This window comes from Manacus candei, unplaced genomic scaffold (assembly GCF_025592945.1).
Source record: "Manacus candei isolate 608988 ecotype Guabito, Panama unplaced genomic scaffold, ASM2559294v1 h1tg000023l, whole genome shotgun sequence".
Taxonomy (NCBI): Eukaryota; Metazoa; Chordata; class Aves; order Passeriformes; family Pipridae; genus Manacus; species Manacus candei.
This window is the reverse complement of record NW_026138071.1, coordinates 14,169,061-14,189,833: the sequence shown is the minus strand read 5'-3', so window position 1 is coordinate 14,189,833 and position 20,773 is coordinate 14,169,061. Positions and strand designations below refer to the sequence as shown.

The following is a 20,773-nucleotide window of genomic DNA, read 5'->3' as shown; positions in this document are numbered from 1 at the left end:
GGGTAGTAGTCACGGTCAGCGTAAGCCAAATACTGCAGGTCCTTCACTATTCAGCAATAAATTGGCCACATTTGACAACACTTCACTGACCAAGTCTGTGCACCCATTGGAGGCCACCAAAAATTGAGGATCTTGCTACCTTGGCACCTCAAACTCCGTGCAAACAGTAAGGATACCCAAAGGACTAATTCTTCAGTACTTTAAGTAATTTAAGGCACTGGTCTGTCAGAGTCCTAGATCTCTTCCTTTGCCTGTGGCTCTGCAGGACCTAGCACTGTCCAGGCTGCTCCAGCTGTTGTTATTTGCATCACATATTCTGCCCAAACTGGGGCTTCATATGCAACTTCTTCAGAGATAAGAATGCAGACTTTGGTTTAGATTACGTACATGCTCTTATGCCACTGATGGACACGAAAAACATACACTAACTCCACTAGTACACAGACTTCATTCTTCTGAAAGCTCCACCAGTAGCTAACAACAGTACTGTGCTGCAGTGGAACAGATGGCACCAAACAACAGCTCCAAAGAATTTCATCTTTGGGTGGGAGGAGTGAACTTCTGCCATCCTACTTAATCCTTAGCTGTTGAATTTAATCTCAAAAAATGTGAGGTTTCATTTGGTCTAGGCTTACCAAATTAATTTCTTTCACAGTAAGGCACTAAATTAACTGCAATTCTGCAGAGAGGAATTTTGTAACTGCCATGTACTATTCAGACTGCAAGTTCAGAAGAAAAAGAAGTCTGGGCTGCACTGGAACTAGGGCAATATGTGAAGCTGAAAAGCTGGTAAGTGCAGAGACATATTTAAGCAAAAGGAGATGAATCAGAAAACTATTTTTACTTTTTTGTATCAGCATATCAAAAATTAGACATGCTGGCACAGAACACTTTGGTTACATGAGCTGCTTTAGCAAAATACTGCCAACTGTACCTTGCATTGTACATAGGCTCCTACATCGTACAAGGTTCCTACCAAAAATAGTTTGAAACTGAAAAATAGTCCTCAGCACAGAAGCTAAACTATAAAATCTCTTCAGTGTCAAGAGGTCTAACAAGTTTCCATCAAATCTGACCTTTCTTTCTCTCCTTCTCCTCAATAAACATCCACAGAGCAAGGAATATCAACACTTATTTACACCTGGTAGGGAAATTCCACCTCAGTCTCTGGTCTAGTGCAAAGGAGATTCAGAATGCACTGACATTTTGGCATCTCAAAAATGCAAACACACTGGATCCATGTGCCTTTTTGTATTTTGTAAAGAAAAGAGGAAAGAGGAGATTGAACTAAATTTGAGCTCTAATGTGGAAATAAGTATTAACTATATAAAAATGTTTGCTACTCTGCATAATAAAGCATGGATTCTAGTAACGTTAGAAATGAGTCAGTCTGCCTTCAGTAAGGTTAAAAAAAAAAATTTAAAAAATTAAGGACCCTAAAGTAAACACCAAACCAAAAACCTGAGAAAATTTCCTCAGAATAGTCATCTTCAGTTCTGATGAATGTTTCATAAATGGGAGACCAGGACTGAGACAGAGAAACTGAAGAATGATTTAATATTAAAATGGTGCAAGCCCATCTGATTCTGCATTCTCCCAGCAGTCCCCCTGAAAGGTTCTGAACACTGACCACTGGCTACTGGAGCTGCCCCTTCAGCAGCCTTACAAGGCTGTTCCAGCAACCTCCCTTCAGCATCCCTGTGCAAAGACCTATTCCACTTCACTCTTTGTCTACATGTAGGATCAACTTTTAAGATGAGTGGTGAAATAAATCTAAGTATATAATATATAATATTAATAATATAACCTAAATGTAAAATACAATAAACCTCAAAAAAACAATTTAAAAAAACCCAACCTACCATAACAGCCTTAAAAATATAAAAGCCCAGGGAATTAGAAGATCAGTATGTTGCCCTGTAACTTGCATCCAAAGCATAACCTGTTCAATTTTTAGTGCTCCTTACATACTGTTCTGCAGGAAAATGAAAGATCCACAATATAAGACAAGTTTAATTCTTATTGGATCTATACTGCTTAACTAATTATTACCTAAAGAAGTAGACCCTTAAACTAAGGGTTCACTGATACCCTTCAATTTGACTAAAATGCTCATAAAACACTCATGAACCGATAAAAAGAGACAGTACAAACCCAAACTGTGAGGACTTAGCCTAAGAAACAAGCCATGCAATTTGCATTGCTATGAGAGTACTCACATTCTTTCACTGATGTAACTGACAGGCTTTGGAAATTATTAGCATTAAAAACACACGTGTTTTTGGCTTTTCAAGCACAGTGAATGCATTCCATATTTATGGAAATGAGTTTCTTTTAGAAAAAAACATGGACAAGGATCATGACCAATGCATTCTTATAAATATCCACTGGCAGGAAACCTCTAACTTTTCTTCTGATGCATTCAACTAGATAAACTAGATTTTAGACAATAACTGATGTTAGTAAATGGCATGAACTCTTACCAAAATATTTGAAATTAGCACAGATCAAAGAAATACTACAGAGACAACATAGGACAAAGTAGCAATTTTTTTGAATCTTTATCTCATTTAATGCTTCAGCCCAGTGACCAAGAGAGGATTTGTTCCCTTTTTGTCCACTCATGTAGCATGTCAAGAACCAGCACATTTGGTGTGCAGATGGTATCAGGCTGCCATGGCTTCCTACTCTGATAAAAGATGCTGTGGAACACTGATTATTTCAGCTCAGGGATGAAATAATCTCATTTCCCTTTGGGTACTTCACATACATAATTTGAGAAGCCAAGTAAACCCCTGCTTTCCTTGTGAGAGAAACCATTAGGAAATGGGAGTGTGCTCAGCTCCTCTGAGTCCATTTGGAGTCAAGGACAAGAGATTGAAGGCTAAAACCACCCCAGTGCAGTTCTGCTGAGATTTACGGAGATATCAACACCCCTTCAAAGACACGGCATCAAAAGCTGAGCAATCTGAAAGATCAAGGGCCCAGGCTTATTCTAGTACATCAGAGATTATTGTTAACATCATAAATTTGGGTGAAGAATTAAAAAAAAGGACTGAAAGGGGCCAACTGAATTTCAAGTGATACACAAGCTAGTTAATCACATCCTTATAAAAATTCACCTAAAAATGGTGAGCAAGACAGTAATAGCAAAACTAGAAACAAGATACATAACTGAGCACAGCCTGTCATACCTTGTAAAGATGCTTGAAATTCCAAAAAACAGCATTAAATTTCCTGCTCTTTTCTCCTCTGGAAAAAAAAAATGTACTACCAAAGAATGAAGAGGGTGATTATTACAGGTCACAACCTGGATCTCCTCCAGCACCTAGGATTCTCATACGATAATACTACAGCAGCTGCAATTCTTCTGAAAAAGTACACGTTACTTCATCTAAAGTTTTCTAGTCCAAAGTAATTCTGAAAATTCAGTTCACTGAAAAAGTTCATATATATTTTAAGCTATTCCAAACAAACTCTAAGCAGGAAAAGAGAACTGAATTCCTCCTGGAATGGATAAACTTGGTGGTTTTTATGCTTAACACCTATCCAAAGAGTTAACTAATTCGATCAATTCACAAACAGAAGGGATTAACACTCTTATTTACCCTGGCCCGTGTCAGAGAAGATCAAGAGATGCTTACCCAATGGACTTTACACAAATAAAGGAAACTTCCTTCAAGCATAAATATACAAAATTCACTACAACTGAAGGACATCAAACTAAAATGCTCAGGCTTTTAAAAGGAATGAATAATTTCATGGTCCATACTATTTAATGCAGCATAAAACAAGAACGATGAAATCTCAGATTGGGAAGAACTGAGTTTATTTCCCTGGCATCAGCAAGAGTGCCTTCTTTATCCATATATTCCACTGATTATCTGCGTTTTGATAATTTTAAAAACTGGGGCTAGATTTCTTGTGCAGTATTGACACTGGCCAATGGCCGAAGCAGACGCCTGGAAAACTGTCCAGTTTAGTAACTCACAGTTAATATCTCTGCCACAAACACTTTAAGTTATTTCCGGAACAAAGTGTGTCCTTTCTTTGGATGAGGTTAATGTACAAAACAGATAAAGGCATTAAAAAATAAAGATTTGGCTTAATACAGTCTGTCGGCTTCTCTCCCACACATGCCTCTGCCTCTCTTTCCTGCAGGCTAGCAGTCTCCTCTCTCACACTCTTCCAGCCTCTCTACCTGTAGCATCATCTACTCTCCTGGCACTGGGAATGAGAAGGGAGAAATGTATTTTTGGCAATGACACCTCTCTTCTTCCAGACTGAAGCCATCGAGTCTACAGAGTTGCTACTGCCCCTGTGCACCTTGTTTTTCATGGGAGACCTTGCTGTAGACAGAAAGGTGGAGGGTTGGTTGCTGCACATCCATGAGAGAGGGAGAAGAGGGAGGAAAAAAGATGCCACCAGATGAATTATGCCTGTCCTTCCCTGCCCTCCCAATATATACTGTTATAGACGAAGGAAGAAAGAGCTGTGGGACAACAAACTGAGGAAAAGTATGTATAAGCCTCTCAAGTGCCTTTCCTGCCCTAGTGCACACTGATCCACAGAGTCTGGTGGTTTGTATTGCACTGTCTTCTACTCACAGAGAGGAGAATGGGCTGCGCTGTTTTCAAAGGCAGGTGAAACAAGCAAGTTCCTATTTTAGCTGCGAGAGCAAAGGATCAGTAACCACATGTAAAAGGGCTGATAGGAAGCTTTGAGGTGACACTTGTTACAAAATTAATCAACAATCTTATGCCTATCATTCATTTCAATCATGGCAGGTGACACCTCCTGCCAGAATTAAAGAGTACATTTACAATAGCATTGCTTAAAGGACACAATCAATGTAAGGCTTGTTTTTTCTTACAGCCCACCCAATTTAAAATTCAAAACGTACGTAGTATGTTGGATTTCAGCTATCTAAAAAAAATAATCAGAGCAATCACCTTTGTGCTGATTTGGCACAGTTCAAAAGCCCAGAGCCCAGAAACCACAGCCAGACACGGGACAACTCACCCCACCCTTCCCTTCCTCCTCTTCTCACACAATTGACATTCTCATCTCCGCTGCTGCTGCTGCTGCCGCCCTTGAAACAATGCAAGAAGGCACAATGGCATTGTGCCTTCCGATGATGACAAGGATGGAAAGTGACTGTGCACGAAAAACAGGGGCAAGGAGTAAGAGAAGGGAGGGAGGAGTTTTGTATTTATTCCTACAGTTAATTGTTTTAGCTGTGATTTTCACTCTTGCTCTCCCTTCCTCTTTGCCCTGCCCAGCAGAGGAAGGGCTGTTTGGACACCATCAGCTGGACACAAAACACACATCGGGCAGTGAATCACCCTGGCAGAGCTCCTTCACAACGCTCTCCTCTTCCCCTCCAGTTCCCTCTCAGAAAACACATACAAGCAAACACATATACTCATTAAAAATGAGTTACAACTTGACGTAAATCATATCCAGATTGCAGTTTCTGAGATCAGAGGCAAGAATGAAATTACTTATGCCAAGACTCAAATAGTTCACAACTTATGCCCCCACATGAGGAACGCTATTTTCAGACGGCACAGTCCAGGCTTCATTTGAAGAAGATATATTCATGATTACTTTTTAATAAAGAACAAGCCATTCAAATGGCTAAACATTTAATAAAGAACAAGATGAATAAGAGAGCATCTTATTCAGCAGCACTTCTAAAGGCACTCACACAATAACGTTATGATGAAAGAGTGAAAGGCATTTTATGTTTTCATTTTTACGTTATTTCATGAGCATACAAAGGACAGTATGTGATGACAACTAAAGAGTTATTCTCTACTTTATTGCAGGAACACATTTTAAAATTAAAAACCATGAACAAATCTACAGAATAATTCAGTTTTCATATCAAACAGCTGCAGACCCTGTAACTGAAATAGTGTGTCTAAGGTTATAAATGAAAACTGTTCAGTATCATTCCTTGAGTGACAGATTAAATTCCTAATACAGTTATGGTAATGGCCACATGTGTAGTTTAACATAAATTAAGAGCTTAATTATATTTGTGACTATTTTAAACAAAATAACAAATTCCTCTGTACCTGTGAACGTAATTTATAGCAAAGCCACGTTCATTCTCCAAAACAATCTATTTTACACTGCAGCATGGCACTGCTCTAATGGCATAATGTAATTCTTGTTGTAGAATGTGGAAAGAGTGGATTCACTGGTAGCACAGAGGTTTTGAAGATAAATGAAGATTCTATTCATTCAAAGGTAATTTCATCTTAGAACTATATGAAAGATGTTTCACTCACAAACACTACCTGCATATCTTGGGTTTTCAGCATGTTTTCAGCAACAACACAATGCTGCTAGATTGATTATGTTGATACTGCATTTCTCACCATGAAGAATTCCAGGTTTTATGCTCTTTATAAAAAAGGGATTGGCAGATTTTCATTTCAGTACCAAGCCTTTGTTTAAGCCTCAGCAACAAGTTCAAATTTCTGCTAATGTTTTGTCTAGAGAAAAACCAAACCACAATTCATACACACACAGAGAAAAAAAAAATCACAAATCTGTCAAGGGCAATTAATCATGTGTGATTTACACATTTATTTGATTACTTGTTGAAGTAAATAAGCAATTGGTCTGTGTAACACAATTTTCAATTGCCCAAACATCCTTCTGTCATTCAGGACTAAGAACAGACAATTCTAGAAGCACATCCCTGGAATATATTAAAACCACTTACAAGGACATCAATTGCACAAGCCATTAATACATATCTTAACATAATGAGCTGCAGGCTCTATAACCTCAGGACATCTATGAGAATTTCCAGAATCCTGAACATTTTAGACAGCCTTTTGAACAAGGCTATGAGACTACCTGCATAAAGATTTCAGAAGAACCTGTAATAAAAGAGGCAGTCTCAACATGCACATTCCTCCTCCAGACAAGTTGGAACAGTTCAAAGAGATGCTCTGAGCTGCCATTTGAGGCAAGGCCTGGCACAGTGTAGCTGTATTAACCCCCTCCCTCCTACTCAGCCACACTACTTCCACCCAGGCACTAAACAACATGGCTTTACCTGCACCAGGCATCAATAAGGAGATGGAGCCCAGACAGGCCCTCTGCTTCAGACTGAAATATGATAATTCAGTTTTAATACATCTAAAACTCCATCTTTGCCTCCTTGAAGTTGTGGAGGTGTTTTGTTATCGAAATATAATTGTGTACTCATGCACTAGTTTTGGTGGCTTTTTTCACTATGAGAAGCCTGGTAAGTAGGGATGCTGTATAACAGAAGCTGTACAATAAATACACAGAGAATGGTTTTAACCGTGAGTCATGTTACCCAGGAGGTGTGTGTGTTTTCATTAACTTTGATGGGAAGAGTGCTGAATGTCTCACAAGAACAGAGCTTTCATTCTGTGTACAAATATTCTCTTTCCAATAGTTGAATAATCATTACTGATTAGTATTTTCCCTTGATTTTAATTCATTTGCAGTGAAAATAAAATTTCATTCAATATCAAGATTTTGTAGCCTAAGAACTACTGGACTTCATTTTCAACAGGACTGTATAATACACTACTTCAAGTTAACAAACAAGGAGTGCAAACACCAAGATGTACCAGAGATAATGCACTAGTTCACTAGAAATCATGTTGCACTTTCAGCAAATATAAAGTATCTGAACCCAGTAAAAGACAAAGAAATTGCTAAATTAGTCTGTTTCCAAAATCAACAATGTGAAGAACAGGAATTAAAAAGCAAACAAACAAAAAATAAAACAAACAACCCTACCAGAATCAACATAGAAGTTCCATAAGATGACAGGGATTTTTGTGTCTAGGGTTTTTTTAACTATTGAAGGCACCACCACCGTTACTTAGCAATTCCCAGAAGACTGTTCTCCCCTCTCCTATCTGACATTAGGAGTCCAGATTTTACTGCACAATGAGAAGTCATAAGTCCAATCGTTATTAAAACAGCAAGACTCAATCAACTTCCTGTGTTCAACCCGCAACCCTCACTCCTCACTAATTACACATACACTGAGAGCAGCTTGCTCTGCTGTCTACTTGATCTGCTCTGTTGACAAGAGATACATGAAGTGCCATCCGTATTGCAGGGTTGGCAACTTCCAAATAGTCAAGTTTTACTCTGACTAGTTACTTACTATGGCATTGAGTTGTTATTTTATATATAGATATCTGCATGTATGTCCCTCTGAGACCTATCCCAGAGCAGCGCTAAGAAGAGGTGCTACAAGGAGATTTTAAGAAATATCTGAAAGACTGGCTGCAGCACATTTGGAGTCTGGTTGTGAACCATGTTTCTCAAAGATTTGATGGTGGCTGACTCCACACATTCTTTCGACCAGAAAGACTCAAACCTCTGATATGTTTTCACCACGTGGAAGTTCAAAGCCCCAACCAGCTTTTTATCTTTCATATCTGCTCTGGTGATATTCATGTGCCCCAAATCAGTAATGGGGGGAAAAGGAATGGCAATAGTGGGAAAAAAGTCTCAGGTACCAGCTCCTATTTCTCCTCCTATCCCTCATTCCAAATTTTTCTTCAGAAAAAGACACACATTCCAACTCCCACCCCCTACCCCCCCAAAAAAACCCCAAAACTCCAGCAAAAAGATATCCAGTAAAAAGATAACAGGCTCTCATCAAAATAAAATTCTGAAAGACAGGAAGTCATCAATTTCCTTATGCAAAAGACACAGATATATTTAAACCTTTCTGATCATTAAGCTACAAGACATAACTGTATATCCTAGTATCATTTAAAAAAAGATGAGAGACACCAGGGACAGTTATTCTTTCACAGTCACAACCATATTACACAAATTCTTAAAAATTTATATGATTCCCCAATACAAAATTATTCTATAAAGTTTAAGATCAGATATCTACCAGAGTCATATTTATAGTCATGGCTACTATCAGCTGTCCAGCTAGAGAATATTGAAGAAAAACAAGCTTTTTTAATATATTATAGTTAATTTATCATCTAAGTGACATGTGTAGGATAACAATGGACTGGAAACAGTATAGCAAAATGATGCATTAGAAAAGGAAATTTTTTGCTGGTGGGTTGGGGGTTTGTGTTTTAAATACAAGCCACACATACACGCATTGTTAAACAGTAAGAAAATTCATAAGAACAACAGAAAATACAGTTGCTGGAGTAAAAAGGAACACTGAGATCAAGTGAGCAACAAAAAAAACTTACTGGCATTACTGTGAGGCACAATATAAAACATACTGCCCAAACAAATAAACACTGTCCCATTTATTAGGTGTATCAAGGATAACTCCTCTTTCCAGCAAAGGATAAAGCTATCTTCTTGCTGTGATAGAATTTACTCTTAGAGGTATTTCCTTGATTGCCAGACTGGAAGGAAAAAAGTTAAGAGATCCTGGAAGTAGTTACCACGACCAAATGATCCTAGCCTTTTATGTTAGTTACAGCCTCCAAGTGTCCCACTTTGGCTAAATGAAACGTGATTTTTTCAGGTAGCAGTCAAAGACTGTTTGCTGGAGCTTCTCTGTGCTAGATCACACACAAAAAGCAAGAAGCATTAGAACAGTGCAACTCCCTGCTAAGCAAAGCTGCAGCAAAGTTGCTTTGAAGAACAAGAACCTTACAGACATCCTGCTCTCCACCACTTCTGACAGCCAGGCCTTCTCTACTAATGGCCAAAACGTCCCCTTGACATTTGGGGTTACTGAACCTAACAGGTTAATGGAGATTACACAGATTTCACAGCCACAGAGGTGCTATTCAGTCAATTAGAGGTGCAAGTTTGTCAATTATATGGACTATTTCTAAAAACCACATTGGATCTCAAGTCTGTATACATGATGAATTCAAAAAACCTATCAGAGACATACAGAGATGCGATGGCCACAGCATGAAGCAAATATGCCTTGAGTTTGGGGCAGTATTAGCTTTGAGAATTAAATAAGCAGCAAACATCATGCAAAATGTTACAAGACAAACATGCATAACAAGTGACAAAAGGTATGAATCATGCACAGTTCCCACAGTAAGTAGACAAACAGATACTGTACAAACATAGACCAACATAAATAGGAGTACAAGTAGCAGCACTATGCGTAGGACTTTAAAAGTCCTCAAGTCCTTTAGGCTCTGGCACTCCAATGACAATGTAAAGCAAATCAGATGCAGGAAATAAGTCATTGATTTTAGTAGAAATAATTCTTAAATTAACCATTTAGCTAAATACAGCTACTTTAGCTACATAATATTTCAAAAAATAAAATGGAATTAACATCTTTAGTTTAGAAAATATGACATTTTACCTGAACAGCAAGGGAAGATGCATTATCAGAAAGCAAAATTTGTTCATCTGTTGAAAGAAAAAAACCAACACGCAATTACAAAAAAAACAGTGCACATTCAGCTACTGACCTGTAACTGTAAACCACTCTGGGTTGCATTTCTGACACATAAAACAAGGAGCACATATATAATTATTATACAGCTGGACTAAAAAATCTGTGATATGAATATTAAAAAGATTAAAAAAAACAGGATTTTTTTCTCCTGCAAATGCAATTGCACTTATCATATATTACCACCAATACACAATAAAAAACGCTCACAACTAAAAATCCAAATGCTTGACTTTTATGCCAATTACTCTTCTTCTAATCAAAGTTAAATAAAACTGCATCTTCATACCTCCTCTGGCTAAAAAGTAAAAGTATTCAGAAACCTATAAAAGCAGCTTGCAGTTAATATTGCACACTGTGTCTAGGTCTGTCACACAAAAGAAAGATGACAAGTTCACTGCAATAAAAATTCCATGCTTAGAAGACTAGGGCTGCTACCTATTAGTCTTCATTACTTTGCAGTCTTCTGACAACTGTAGCAGGCTGCTGAGCCCCAAATGGGGGCCATAATGTGATCTGATGATATATGAAGAGCTGCTAAAGGGAGCCTGAACCATCCTAGCCTATACATTTTAACAGTTCCTTTTTACTGAGAGCCCACTTTACCACAAGACTTCAAAAATCTGCTGCCTCAGCTATTGGTGCAGTAAATCTGCCAACTGTGCCTGCAACCACATCATTTTACACTGCCTACAGCAGCCAATATAATGAGTCAATAATAAACCAAGGACCTTATAGGCCATGAATAGCTGGTTTATATTGGCAGATGCAAACATAGCTAAAACCTCTGACCAGACAAACAACACAAAGGACTCTTTTAACAGTTTCTGTGCTTCCTTGCAGTTAATTATCTTAGTGCATATTTAATGTGTTCTCTAAAAATAAAGTAATTATTAATTGCCAAAACCAGCGTACCCACCCTTCAGTTGCTGATACAACGCAGCATTTTCAGGCCAAGGCTCTGCGGCTGTGGAGAGAGGAGACATTAATTACTCAAGACAAACAACAATGTGCTTGCAAATGCTAACTGAACACGAACGTTACCTAGAGCAGGAACTTAAACTGCAAAGATGCTGATGTAAGATTTAAACATGCCCTAAAAATGTCCCACTGTCACTCTCTTCTCCCATACTTCTCTCTCCTGCTCACAGAGGGACATCACAGAGCAGAAAGTCCCAAAATATAATGTTACAAGAAGAGCTGAAGTTCAAGCTACATTACAGAACGGCCTTGTAATTCTCAAGCAGCTAAAGCAACTATTTTCCCTCCACTGTAAGGACATCCTTGTGCACATTCCCATCCTAATTCTGGCCACTCCCAAGAGCAACTATTTATTAAGATACTAAACAAAGAACTCTGGATAGGAGAGAACAGAACAAGACACAGAGGAGAGAGGCACAAACCTCCAAACCAAGTGTCAAGAACGCTTTGGGGAAATGGAAAACCTTTCTGCCTTTTGAAGTTATGTCCTCACACAACATAACACCCACTAATCCAACTGCTTGGGCATCTCAGAAATGTACCCACCAGGGTGACTGGGGCTACTTATCGCTTTGAGTTATCTACAGATCAACCCTAACATGGGAATGTCAATATACATTCAAAAAACTGCATCATCAGTTGTTCAAAACAGTTGAGCAGTTGTTAAAAAAAAATGAGGCAAGGAAATAAAAGACAATCACATCTTCCAGTTGAGAACTGTTGTGTGTAATCAATCATACACCACTTGAGTATATGAGAAGGCAAAAATAATAATCAGTACCAATTTACTGTTAATAGTAGCATTAAGGTAAGAGTTCATCATTGTTTTGTCTCCATTACATTCCTTGTTAATGTCTGATTAAAAATCTATTTTTAAATATCAGTTCAAACCTTGCATTCTACCCAAAATAGTTATTTGGAAGCAAAATTAATGCTCTAATCATGTAAATTATTTTTTAACGCCATAATGTCTATAAATAGCTATGTGTGGTTTAAGCAAGTCACTGGCTTCAGTAAGGTCATTCTTTGCACTTCTGCCTTTAGAACTCAAAGAAAAAAATTTTTAACTATCATTCCTTTTGGATATTCATGAAGTATTAACTTTTATGGAAGTCACATAGAATATAAAGCTTAAAACACTGTACACAGTTTTGTGAAGGTCACTGCCTCTAACATTAAGGCACAGAGCCTATCAGAGCTATACTTGTATGGGCATGAGAAAGCAACTAATCACATTTAAGTGTCATGAAAAAATGTTTTATGTTTTATTGTAGCAGCTATTGGTTTTACGCCCCTCCATTACAGTTTTGCCCTGGAGTAAAAATTCTTGAGGTGGAAGTACATTTACATCTTTAAATAAAAAGAGACTAAGATAGTGTCTGCCGTACTACGACCTTAACCGTTTAAAATAATTTATCTAACATACATTTCTTCAAGTCCACTGAAGTCTTGCAGGAGCAAACGGAATGAGGAAATTAAGAATGTTATTACTATATTTTAGCAAACTTATCAGTGCTGGACTCTGAGATACTTACAGAAGTAACTAAGTCATGAAGGTACGTTAATCTTGTAAATGCTCCAGCCAAACAGTGAAAACTTCCTTTTTACATGCCCAAAATGGTACAGAGAGCTTCAACTGCACGGGCCCATTCCTACTGAAATTTTTTGCCTGATTCTCTTCTGACTGAAATGTCAGATTTTTAAGTAACTCTTGGATTCTAGCCCAAACTGGAACTGGTCTATTTTTTACACAAGTACATGGCTGAAATATTTCAGGACCATGAAAATCAAGCAGACTCTTCATTTTCCAACAAAAGAGCTAGGTATATATATTCCAGTCTGATTTTGGCACTAAGCTATATGCAGCCATGGAAATATAGAGAGAGATATATACACACAGACACAACAGCTTTTTGGCACACAGAATCCAAAACTAAACTGCTGATAAGGCATGGTATATCCATGCTATAAATTGAAACACAAGAAGAATGTTATTTGTAACTTGTTTGCCCTTATCAGCTTGAATCTTACTTCCCCAAGCTACTATCACTGACACATTTCCATGAACTGCATCTGCTGACCCTAATTTCATTAGTCATTATATGAAATCTTTATCTAATGGCCCTAGTACACAGAAGCACACACCCAACTTGAGGGAAGGAAAGGACAAGACTAGCTTAAACTCATTCACAGTTTAGTTGTGTACTAACATGGCTTTTGAAAAGTTAATGAAATAATGACAAACAGCCACACAAAAATCTCAGCCTTCATCATCAGTACAAACTCCAAACTTCAGCCGTTCCAAGAAAATGAATGAATAATACCCCCTGCACTTGGCACTTGACAGTCTTCACAGGGAGGTCATCACAATTCTGACCAGGTTTGGATGAGGTAGACACATGCTCACAAGCCTTGAACCAAAGCCTTCAGTTCTTTGTATGCAGAACAGATCAAAGATAGCTGATTTCACTATCACTACACAGACTGGATTTTAAAACAATCAGTTTCACATTAAGATTCACTCATATCCTAGAAAAAAAAATTCTGCAGTATGCATTCAGAATTGCATCATCTTCAGTGATACTAGGGATACAAACACAAAGTCTGTGCAATCCTCTGAAAATCAAATAATTAAATACCCATTCACTTCAATACCTTCCAATTTCTACTCGTTCTCCTTCTTCCAAGATGTTTAAGAGTACGAAATAATTTTTTTCTGATGGAGTAAGAAGTTTAAATCCACACTGCATCATGAGAGGTCCAGGCTCATAAGGTACAAGCTAAATTTCAACTATCAGCTCCCATGACACCTTCAATTAGTTGTAAGGTGAAAACATGCAGCTAAGGGAGACCAGAGCCCTGCTGGGGAAGAGAGAAGGAATTGTTGAAGGGTTGTCACATGCCTCCAAAAGAGGAGAAAGTGTGTAACATCTTTAATGTACGGCAATGACTCTTGCCTTATGAATGTAGGTGAAGACATAATTTGTAGAATAATAGGCACTAATATTACACGCTGCTTCAGTTCTGTCATATTTCCAATCCATCAAGTTGATTAATGCTATAATAACTCCTCACAAACTTATCATTTGTGCACTAATGAAGTCAAATCCAGTTTATCCTTCGGCAACTATAATCTTCTGGTCTGTAGATGTTCATTTTCCTGCTAACCACGGCTACAGTGGCACTTGGTATATAAAGAGAAAATTAACAAATGTGATGTCAATTCAGCTTCAGAAGCTTTCAACACAGAACCACATTTATGTGTTAGATCCTACGCAACAGACATTTTTATCATTAGTTGCTCACAGGATGAAATAACTGCCTGGAAGCATGCCTTACAGGAATAGCTTCTCTACATTTCTTAAGAATAAGGAACTATTTGGTTCTTCCTTCTGCCTCCATAATCAGAGGAATTACTACTGTGTGGTTTTCAATGGGTCTGTCTCCCAAGCTTGTAGTCTTCAGTAAAAATTGTTTTCCCATTTTCCCACCCTACTGAAACTTTTCCCATGGTTAACAAATTCAAATATTTAGTCTTTCATGTGGATTGCCTGCTGTTCAGGACAAGCAAACCTCATATTACTGTCTTTCCCTACTTTTCCTCTATCATACTTGTTGATAAAAACAATAGCACCAGTTATAGGAAACAACCACCTCTGGGAGCAGTGCCCCTGTTAACTTTGGCTGAAAAGAGCTTGAGTTCAAAAGTTACAGGGAAGTGAAAATTAAAAGGAGATAGACACTGCATAAGCCTTGTTATCCTAGGTGCTGAGAATTCAGCAGATACAGCACCCCAACAACTGGAAAAGTCAAACAGCAAGCAGACCACCTACACCAAATCTTCTTTGGTTTTGTGGATGACTAAAAATGCATGAAAATTTCACTAAGCTCAATGTGTTTGTTAGTCAAAGTGTTTTAATTATTAACACTTTAGCATAGGAAATCAGATTTCAAGGTGATAACAGGGTTCTTAAGTGTCAAATTAGACTTTTAGAAAAAAATTCTGTGAACTGGTGTGTTGCATGTTCCCAGTGGAGTTTTAATTACTCAGGTTTGTAACTATTAAAACAGATTCCTAACTCCTCACCTGTCACGTCAGAGAATGACAGAAAATACATAATTTCTGCTCTTACAAAAAAACTTACAAGACACAGAATGAGTCATGACAGTCACATCAAATTCTTTGACACTAAAAGTGTATTGCATTAGGTGCATTTTTCAGATTCTGTGGTGAAATGTTTTACTTGAGCAACATTAAGGCCAGAGACAGATATTCAAATAGCAATTTGATTTCAATGTTTCCAGATGTTTCAGAGTGACATTTCAACAGTAAGACTTTATCCACCCAAATACTTTTGGGACAGTAAGAGAAAAGAATGTACGTATGCTGTATGAAGAGATGCTTTAGAGCACTGGACCCCACTACGAATAGGGGACCAGCAGCTCACCTGAGGCCTACACACATCTCAGCTCCAACTAAAGCTCTCAAAATAGGACATACTATACTTGCACAGTGGTGAATTTTAATTCAAAGAATGAGAGGCTGCAACAACATTCCCCCAAGCAAGAGGAAGCACCGCATTCCCAAGACACTCTACAGTGCCTCAGTCCCACCAATTCCTTGCCTGAGCTGTTCAGGGTCTATTTATGAGTGTATAAAACTTGGTTTCAACTCCTACACTCTGAATTACTGGGAAACCATTCATCTTGTGTCAGCGCTGCCTGGATGGATGGGGGAAATAGACATTTTCATCCACCTTCCCCAAGCAGCTTCACAATGATGAAAGAGACATAATGAAAGAAATGGTTTACAGTTATGCCTTTAATCCTGTCACTTAAAAAAAATAAGACTCTGACTGTGAAAACGGGAAGCCACAAAACACTTTGCATTTTAAATTGTGGAATATGCTAAACACCAATTTAGCCATTTCAGTGGTCTAGTATGAATAGCCATTTTCAGCAGTAGGGTATGAGCTGTCATCTGCCCTGCCAGTCTGCCATTCATTTAGCTTGTTGTCAGACTGGGGCATTCTTTAATATCAGCCACAGACAAAATTCAGAGATCTCCAGATCCAGGCATCATGCATGCTGCCTCTGCACGGGAAATGAAGTTATCAACAAGTTAAGAAGTTTTTGTAGCAAAACACTCAACTTGAAATGAGGCTGTTTTCAGCTCTTAGCAATACCGTAGAATTCTGGTGGGAGGAAGGCAATGCAGAAAGAAATAATTTTCTGTTATGAAAGTAGCCTATGCCTAATAAGAATCAAGGCTAAAGAATTAATACCAAATGTTACCATTATGTTGATTATTTAACAAGTACTGAAATTATACAGTGAGAAGTAAATCAAGACAATTTTTTCCCAAATATCGTATAAACTAAAATTTACCAAATTCTCAGTATGCCACCAATTTATCCTTTGATATCTTCTTTCTGCTCTGTAACTCAGTAGACTAACAATCTCTTCCATGCAGTTCACTGTGTGCTGTTGTGTAGGTGAGGCTAGGACCTGGCCTGGAAACATTTGACCTTCTCAGACAGAGCAATTGCATGAAATGTTATGAAGTTTTATGGATCCTATAAAATAATGACTACTTCTCTAAAATCACCACATTTGCATGGATCAATTTCCTTTTTGTTACACTCTTCTTAAACACTTTGATATTAAACTTATAAAAAAAGGAGGAAAGCTAAAGTATCTGTATTTACCAGTTTGGTTCACATAGCATTAAAAGCCTGCTAAAATAGCCAAGAGGCAAAATAACCTCCATTTTAAAAAGCGAGCAAAAATAGTTGGCATTAATTTGAATCTCTGTATTGCAGTATTACAGCTGGAGAGATTAACTTATGCATTATTTTCACATAAATTCCTTCAGCCTCTCCCTAGGTACAAATTTGATTAAAATATAATGAGGATTCTCAACACTGTTTTCTCACAAGAGTAAACACTAAAAAGAAATCTCATCTTACATCTGGGCAACATCCACATCCAACAACATTACTTACAAGTCTTCAAACATTATGAAGCAAACATCTTAACTATCAGCAGGAAAATAGTTACCCTTTTTGCTTTACTAGGACTGCTGATATGGGGGGGACCTGCTGCTCAATATGTTCTAGGTATAGCAACCCAAAGAACAGCACATGGAAAGCTGTCCCCAGACTGCAGAAGGAAGGAGCCACTTGATGTTAAAATGCATGAAAAAAGAAGCAGTTGGTCACTTCATTCTCTTCTAACACAAATCACTCATAATTTAAAGTAGCTAAACATTGTTTAAAAAGAAAATGCCAGGAACTGGTGTGTTTCTATATCTATATCTCAGGAAGTAAATGGAGGGGTACATTTTGACTAATACAGTGAAGCTGCAGCCACTTTGGAACCAAAGCAGTTAAAAGTATACATCTCATACATTAAAAGTGATCAATAAAGGAAGCAGGAGAAAGTTGTGAATTAGCTTCCTTAAGACCCACCAGTTCAACCCACCCACACTGACAATGTCATATATTGGCCTGATCCCGCAAGGGCCAAGAAAAAAATTAAGCATCAGCAACTCCCTGGCTCTGCTGACAGAGGACCAAAATGTGTTTCACAGTGCCTTGCCAAATGAAAAGCAACTTTCACACTAGTTAAACACTATACATTAAATTATGTATCAAATAATTACATCATTTGCTTAAATCTGTCCTTGGTCTCCTTTGCAGAGATGTTACAATCAGATAAACCATGACTGTTCAGTAACTATTGACTGAACAGACAGTCAATATAAAGACTCAATCTCAGTTGCAATTCTCAAATTTGAGTTTCCTGTAGCTGCACCACTGTGAGAGTCAGCATGTGACATTACCACAGCAGCCATTTAGCATGACACAATCTGCTTCTTCACCCTCCAAGAAGGCTATTAATTGCATGTATTTAAGCAGTAGTCCAATTCTGTTACTGTCTTTGAGTTGACTTTCAAAAGTGTTCAATCCATGGTTCAATCCTCTAGGGTGCTCAGCACTCTCGCTGCTAGGGCAGGCCACAGGAGGGAGATCCTGTCAGGAGAGGAGGCCAAAACATCTTTACAAAATCAAATCCAAAGGTTGTTCCTAAATCAACATCTGGAACATCTTCAGGAAAATCAGAGAGCATGCCAGCTAAATGATCTCAAAAGATTTATTTATAAAGTCCTGACAAGCTGGAGCTATTTTACTTATTTCTGATATTTGGCATAAATGCTCCACCTCAAAGAAGCTCTGTAATTCTTAATATTAGCTTTTTATAGATCTCTAAATCAATCCCTTTGCTTTGTGCTACTCCAGTCATTTGCCCCTGACCCAAGAAGTCAAACTTCACACACAGGAGCTGTGAAGAACAGGACAGTGGAGGTAATTCATTAATGTCTTAAGTGCCTTTCTGGATTGGGACATTTCTTAGCCATGATATCTATATTCATATATTTTAAATCAGTCCTTTGAAAGCTTTCATAGATTGAGATTCCCTCTTCTCTGTGGTAGTCTGAACTCCTCCCTCCCCAAGGACATTCGCTGGCAGTCTGACCACCACTTCTGCAAAGTGCCGTAAGGAGTTCCTTGCTTTCTCATCAACAATAAGGATCCAACACATCTATCCCACCAGACAGGACCCCAATATCCCATACCTGCTCCAAAAGCTGCTTCCCACACACACAGTTCCTGCTCACCCAGCCCCAGCCCCTCTGGCCTTTGATTAAGGCTTCCCTTCACTCTCTCTTTCCTATCTTGCCCACAGCCCTAAACAAACCAGCACCAGTCTTGCAAAGGTGTAAGAAGAGCTGAGATCTCTAGGCAGGAGAGCTCTGCAGGGTAGAAATGCAAACAATTAGCACTGGTGCAGTCAGCCAGCCAAGCATCACCACGAGGAAGGGGGAAGAGGCTGCTTTAGGGCTCACAGTTAGCCCAAACCAGCACCCCTCACCTCTGGGAAACACTGCAGACTCCCTACTTCAAAACCTGAAAACATTTATTCTGTTCTCTTAATCATATCCTCACAGTCTTCCTCATTCCTTTTCCAAGGCTTTCAGTGAGAACACTCCAGTGCATCCAAAGTTTATCCAACATGGCATTCAAATGCAAAAAGAAATACACATGCAGTTGGATTTCGAAAGTTCTTGCTAGGAATGCAAGCACTGCATAGGTTTCAATGTCATTACACCACAGCTAGAAGGCAGAACTGTTAAAAATTCCCATCTCTCAGCATTTTTACATTCCAATTCAGTATGTACATTTCAATTTTTTTGGCTGGGCTTCCCCCGTCCCCAATGAGACTTTTCCTGCATTCTTTGCAGCATCATTTCACAGGCTTTATTACTACATATAACTTCTTCCAGTTTGTATGAAAACATCCATGTTCATACGACATCTATGTGATCTTCCTAATAACTAAAGACCAGGATTTAAAGGTAATAATAATAATAATATAAATTAATTAATAATAATAAAATTCAGAACCTGGCATGTACTTTCTCTCTGTCCTCCCCATGGCTTGCATGCAGCTGCAGTTTCTCACTTTCAAAAGAGACAGCTGCAAATGCCCAGCAACGCAGCAACATGTGACTCCTGTTCGACTAGAGCAAAGGACAGCAACCAAGCTCTTTCATTCATTCTTGTTTTGAAAAAAAAAGTGACTCACACGGTCCAAACCTACAGGAACAGACCATGTTAGTGCTTGAGGACCATCATAGAACAGAACATCCAAGGACCAAAGACAAAAAAGGAGTGAGAAAGAGCAGAAAAATCTAATTCCTCTACAAAGTCATTCCTCTATGACCTCTTTGAGCTGAGCTCCTGAACAGCACTCTCATCCAAACCTCCTGTCCTGGTTTCATCAGCCAATGAAAGCTCACGTGCAGTTCAAACTGGACAATACCATACAGGTGTTACTATTATTTTACTAATTTTGTTACTGTTATTTTGAGACCAATCTCATTTCTGGTATGAGAAAAGAAGACATTGTTTTAGCAGAAAACATGTAACAATAAAATGCTGATTAGAAAAAGACTGCTTAGTCTTAATGAAGCCAGAAACATCTACAGAAGCATACTCTATTAGAAACTGTAATTATACTGCTGCTTAAAAACAGGGAATAGCAATATCTCAAAATGAAATATGTACTGTACTATAATAATTGTGAAAGTAATGTTTTCCCTGACCTAAAAAAAAGACTGGATAGGCAATCCACTCAAAGGATTAGTTCAAATCAAGTCATGAAACATGTCTGAGCAAAAGTTGGCAGGAGCAGCATAAGAGACTTCCTTATTGAAACTGAACAAGAGTTGAAGGATTCCTTGTAGCTTGACTACCAAAAGAGAAGCCCATACATAAAAAATGCTGTAAGATAAAATCACAT

General features: G+C 38.2%; 1 protein-coding gene across 1 annotated transcript in view; it reads right to left on the bottom strand.

Moving 5' to 3' along the window:
- MTX2 (metaxin 2) overlaps positions 1–20,773 on the bottom strand; it is a 33,039-nt gene that overhangs the window by 9,665 nt on the left and 2,601 nt on the right. Inside the window, exons 2-3 of the mRNA XM_051788064.1 lie at positions 11,346–11,393; positions 10,334–10,380 (exon numbers count right to left, since the gene is read on the bottom strand). Of these exons, the coding sequence (XP_051644024.1) occupies positions 10,334–10,380; positions 11,346–11,393 (95 nt within the window). The remainder of the gene's footprint in view (positions 1–10,333; positions 10,381–11,345; positions 11,394–20,773) is intronic.